Source organism: Borostomias antarcticus (genome assembly GCF_949987555.1).
Source record: "Borostomias antarcticus genome assembly, chromosome: 9".
Taxonomy (NCBI): domain Eukaryota; kingdom Metazoa; phylum Chordata; class Actinopteri; order Stomiiformes; family Stomiidae; genus Borostomias; species Borostomias antarcticus.
Window position 1 is genome coordinate 3,543,208 of NC_140242.1, and position 5,797 is coordinate 3,549,004.

General features: G+C 40.2%; 1 protein-coding gene across 1 annotated transcript in view; it reads right to left on the bottom strand.

The window, feature by feature from the left end:
• Window positions 1-1,958: 1,958 nt before the first annotated feature.
• The window catches only part of irs2b (insulin receptor substrate 2b), a gene marked incomplete at its 3' end in the record, with an annotated part of 9,334 nt that continues 5,495 nt past the window's right edge, over window positions 1,959-5,797 (bottom strand). The window contains exon 3 of the mRNA XM_084443538.1: window positions 1,959-2,134. Within this exon, the coding sequence (XP_084299664.1) occupies window positions 1,959-2,134 (176 nt within the window). The remainder of the gene's footprint in view (window positions 2,135-5,797) is intronic.

Genomic DNA, 5,797 nt, shown 5'->3' on the forward strand with positions numbered 1-5,797 from the left:
GAGTGCATTTTTGTACAGTTTAGATCATAACATCAGGAGCTACCTAATTGGCCAAGAGTTTTTTGTTGCCCTTGGTGATCACAGTTCAAAAAACACTTCAGTGACATGTGGGGTCCCACAAGGATCCGTTCTAGCGCCCCTACTTTTCAGTCTACATATGCTACCCTTACGTGATGTCATTAGGAGGCACAATATTAGCTACCATAGCTACACAGATGACAATGCTCTACATTGATCTGTATGAATGATTCTATATAAATAAAATGACATTGACATTGTATGTGTGTGTTTGTATGTATGTGTGTGTGTGGGGAGGATGAGCGTCTCAATAGTGACATTTCTACAGAACAGAAAGTTAATTAGCCATGTCTAACAAGTACAGGTACATTGGAGTTCTTGTCATCGCTTGGCCTTACAGTAGCTTATCAGAGCTGATCAGTTCCTCATTCCAGTTCCACTCAGCTAGACATTTAAAGGTTCCCAAACTGGCAATATACTATACTATCTGTAGCTCATGTACTTACCCCATCTGATCATGGATGCCTATCTTTCACCGCAGGCTCAAAACTCATTTCTTCAAGAAGTACTACAACAATCCTCCCTCATAAGCACCTATTGTATTGTACTGATTGTATTTCTATTGTATTTTTAATTTACTATTCTTGCACTTTGCCTTCAGGACTATATTATGCTCTTAGGCAGGACTATATTATGCTCTTAGTCAGGACTATATTATGCTCTTAGTCACTTGTTTTAGAAAGGAGATGCACTTGTGAGTTCTTGTAAGTCGCTTTGGATAAAAACAACAGTTTATGACTATGATGTAATGTAATCCAATCCAATCCACTTTATTTATAGAGCACATTTAAATTACAACAGTTGACCAAAGTGCTGTACATGGTGAACACATTTAACAAATGAACACAATACAATACACATTTAACACATAGAAGGTATAAGCACAAGATAAAGGCACAGGGCAGATCAGGAGCATGAAGAAGAATAACAGAGTAAAAAGAATAAAAGAATAAAAGAATTAAAAGAATAAAAGAATAAAAGCACAGGGCAGATCAAGTACAGGAAAAGGATGGAAGAGGAAAAGGGGTGGGGGGGGATATAGACTCACCCTGAGTTGAATGCTAAGGCCTATAGGTGCGTCTACAGGCAAGATTTAAAAACATTGAGTGTGGGGGACGACCTAGTTTGCAGGGGAAGCCCATTCCACAATCTGGGGGCTGCCGCCGAGGAAGCACCGTCAGCCCGGGACTTAAGCTTGGTCTTAGGGACCACTAGGAGCAGTTGGTCAGCAGACCTTAGTGACCTTGAAGGAACATAAAATCGCAAAAGGTCGGCAATATGCGGTGGAGCAGCCCCACGGAGCGCATTAAAAACAAACAATAATATCTTCAAATGGATTCTGAACTGAACAGGGAGCCAGTGGACAGAAGGCAGGATGAGGGAAATGTGCTCTAGTTTTTGTCGGCCAGTAAGGAGGCGAGCTGCAGCCTTTTGCTCCAGCTGTAGCCTCGAGAGGGAGGTCTGGCTGGCACCAATAGAGTCCATTACAGTAGTCCAGGCGGGTAGTAATAAAAGCATGTATAAGACGTTCAAAGTCATTAGATGAGACCACTTTCTTTACTTTGGCCAACGGTCTGAGCTGGTAAAAACTAGATTTGACCACCGAGTTTATTTGCTTGTCCATCTTAAAATCACAGTCCAGTTTGACACCAAGGTTTGTAACCAGAGGTTTAGAGTAGGGTTGTAGGGGGCCTAAGTCCATGGAAGGAGCATCATGGGAATTGGGACCAAACACCATGACTTCAGTTTTACTCTCATTAAAATGTAAAAACGATTGAGAGACCGGTCCGCCAGAACAGACCAGTCGGGGGAGGAGGGGGTCTGACCTGGGGGGGTCTTCAATGTTAGTCTACTGCAGTTTTCCATTGCAGTCCTGATGCTCAGCCATCTTTTGTCTCTCCGGTGAACAGGTAGGTATAGTAGCTGGGGTGGTTGGTGCCTTCGGTGATGGAGATGGCCTTCTTGCAGCTGTGTTGGTTGTAGAGATCCTCGATGGCTGGGAGCTTCACTCCGATGATCTTCTGCGCTGTCTCCCTCCCCCCCTCTGGATGGTGGTCTGTCGTGGGTGGTGGGGTTGCCGTACCAGGCTGTGATGCCTCTAGTCAGGGTTCTCTCGATAATGCTGAGGTAGAAGTTCACAAGTGTTCGTGTGTTGGGAATTGCGCTATATCCCTCTTGATGGTGGTGTAGCGGTAGTCCAGTGTTTTGGTCTTCCTGGTTGCACAGGACACATGCTGAAAGTGCTGTTTTGAGGTTGCAATGGTTGAAGTCTCCAGCTAAGATGGACACAGCCTCCGGACAGAGTAACTCCTGATTGGCTATCACTTCCCACATCCACCTCTGCTTGTGGGTTGATGTAAACAGTGGGAGGGCAGTCATCGGGAGTTGCCATTTGATTGGGCCTCATAAAATCAAGGTTGTAAGGACTGGTGTTTTATTGGTGCATTGTTAAACTTTGACCCTGTGGTGCATCCTGTGTGTGTGTGTGTGTGTGTGTGTGTGTGTGTGTGTGTGTGTGTGTGTGTGTGTGTGTGTGTGTGTGCGTGTGTGTGTGTGTGTGTGTGTGTGCGTGTGTGTGTGTGTGTGTGTGTGTGTGTGGGGGGGGGGGGGGGGGTTTAACAGAGAGAGGCCATGTCTAATGCTGTGGTATTTCCATGGAAAGCGTGCATTTGGGTGCGGCGTGCTGGTCCCCGGCGGTCACATTTGCATAATCCCTCAGAGGAGCCTGATTGGTCGCGGCGGCGACGGCCTGTGACAGCTGAGCGTGGCGATGGAGCGTGGCGTGGCGGGAAAGAGAGGCGGGGCCGGGCACATCTCCCTGACAGAGGAGTATCACAGCTATTAGTTAATGAGAGAGACGCAGATACTACACTAACACACATACTACACTAACACACATACTACACTAACACACAGATACTACACTAACACACATACTACACTAACACACATACTACACTAACACACAAATACAACACTAACACACATATACTACACTAACACACATATACTACACTAACACACAGATACTACACTAACACAGATACTACACTAACACACATATACAACACTAACACACATATACTACACTAACACATATACAACACTAAAACACATATACTACACTAACACACATATACAACACTAACACACAAATACAACACTAACACACATATACTACACTAACACACAGATACTACACTAACACACATATACTACACTAACACACATAAACAACACTAACACACATATACTACACTAACACACAGATACTACACTAACACACATATACTACACTAACACACATAAACAACACTAACACACATATACTACACTAACACACAGATACTACACTAACACACATATACTACACTAACACACATAAACAACACTAACACACTGATACTACACTAACACACAGATACTACACTAACACAGATACTACACTAACACACATATACTACACTAACACACAGATACTACACTAACACAGATACTACACTAACACACATATACTACACTAACACACAGATACTACACTAACACACAGATACTACACTAACACACAGATACTACACTAACACACAGATACTACACTAACACACATATACTACACTAACACACAGATACTACACTAACACACAGATACTACACTAACACACAGATACTACACTAACACACAGATACTACACTAACACACATATACTACACTAACACACAGATATTACACTAACACACAGATACTACACTAACACACAGATACTACACTAACACACATATACTACACTAACACACAGATACTACACTAACACACATATACTACACTAACACACAGATAATACACTAACACACAGATACTACACTAACACAGATACTACACTAACACACATATACTACACTAACACACATATACTACACTAACACACAGATAATACACTAACACACAGATACTACACTAACACACATATACTACACTAACACACAGATACTACACTAACACACAGATACTACACTAACACACAGATACTACACTAACACACATATACTACACTAACACACATAAACAACACTAACACACATATACTACACTAACACACAGATACTACACTAACACACATATACTACACTAACACACATAAACAACACTAACACACATATACTACACTAACACACAGATACTACACTAACACACATATACTACACTAACACACATAAACAACACTAACACACTGATACTACACTAACACACAGATACTACACTAACACAGATACTACACTAACACACATATACTACACTAACACACAGATACTACACTAACACAGATACTACACTAACACACATATACTACACTAACACAGATACTACACTAACACACATATACTACACTAACACACAGATACTACACTAACACACAGATACTACACTAACACACAGATACTACACTAACACACAGATACTACACTAACACACATATACTACACTAACACACAGATACTACACTAACACACAGATACTACACTAACACACAGATACTACACTAACACACATATACTACACTAACACACAGATATTACACTAACACACAGATACTACACTAACACACAGATACTACACTAACACACATATACTACACTAACACACAGATACTACACTAACACACATATACTACACTAACACACAGATAATACACTAACACACAGATACTACACTAACACACATATACTACACTAACACACATAAACAACACTAACACACATATACTACACTAACACACAGATACTACACTAACACACATATACTACACTAACACACATAAACAACACTAACACACATATACTACACTAACACACAGATACTACACTAACACACATATACTACACTAACACACATAAACAACACTAACACACTGATACTACACTAACACACAGATACTACACTAACACAGATACTACACTAACACACATATACTACACTAACACACAGATACTACACTAACACAGATACTACACTAACACACATATACTACACTAACACAGATACTACACTAACACACATATACTACACTAACACACAGATACTACACTAACACACAGATACTACACTAACACATATACAACACTAAAACACATATACTACACTAACACACATATACAACACTAACACACAAATACAACACTAACACACATATACTACACTAACACACAGATACTACACTAACACACATATACTACACTAACACACATAAACAACACTAACACACATATACTACACTAACACACAGATACTACACTAACACACATATACTACACTAACACACATAAACAACACTAACACACATATACTACACTAACACACAGATACTACACTAACACACATATACTACACTAACACACATAAACAACACTAACACACTGATACTACACTAACACACAGATACTACACTAACACAGATACTACACTAACACACATATACTACACTAACACACAGATACTACACTAACACAGATACTACACTAACACACATATACTACACTAACACACAGATACTACACTAACACACAGATACTACACTAACACACAGATACTACACTAACACACAGATACTACACTAACACACATATACTACACTAACACACAGATACTACACTAACACACAGATACTACACTAACACACAGATACTACACTAACACACAGATACTACACTAACACACATATAC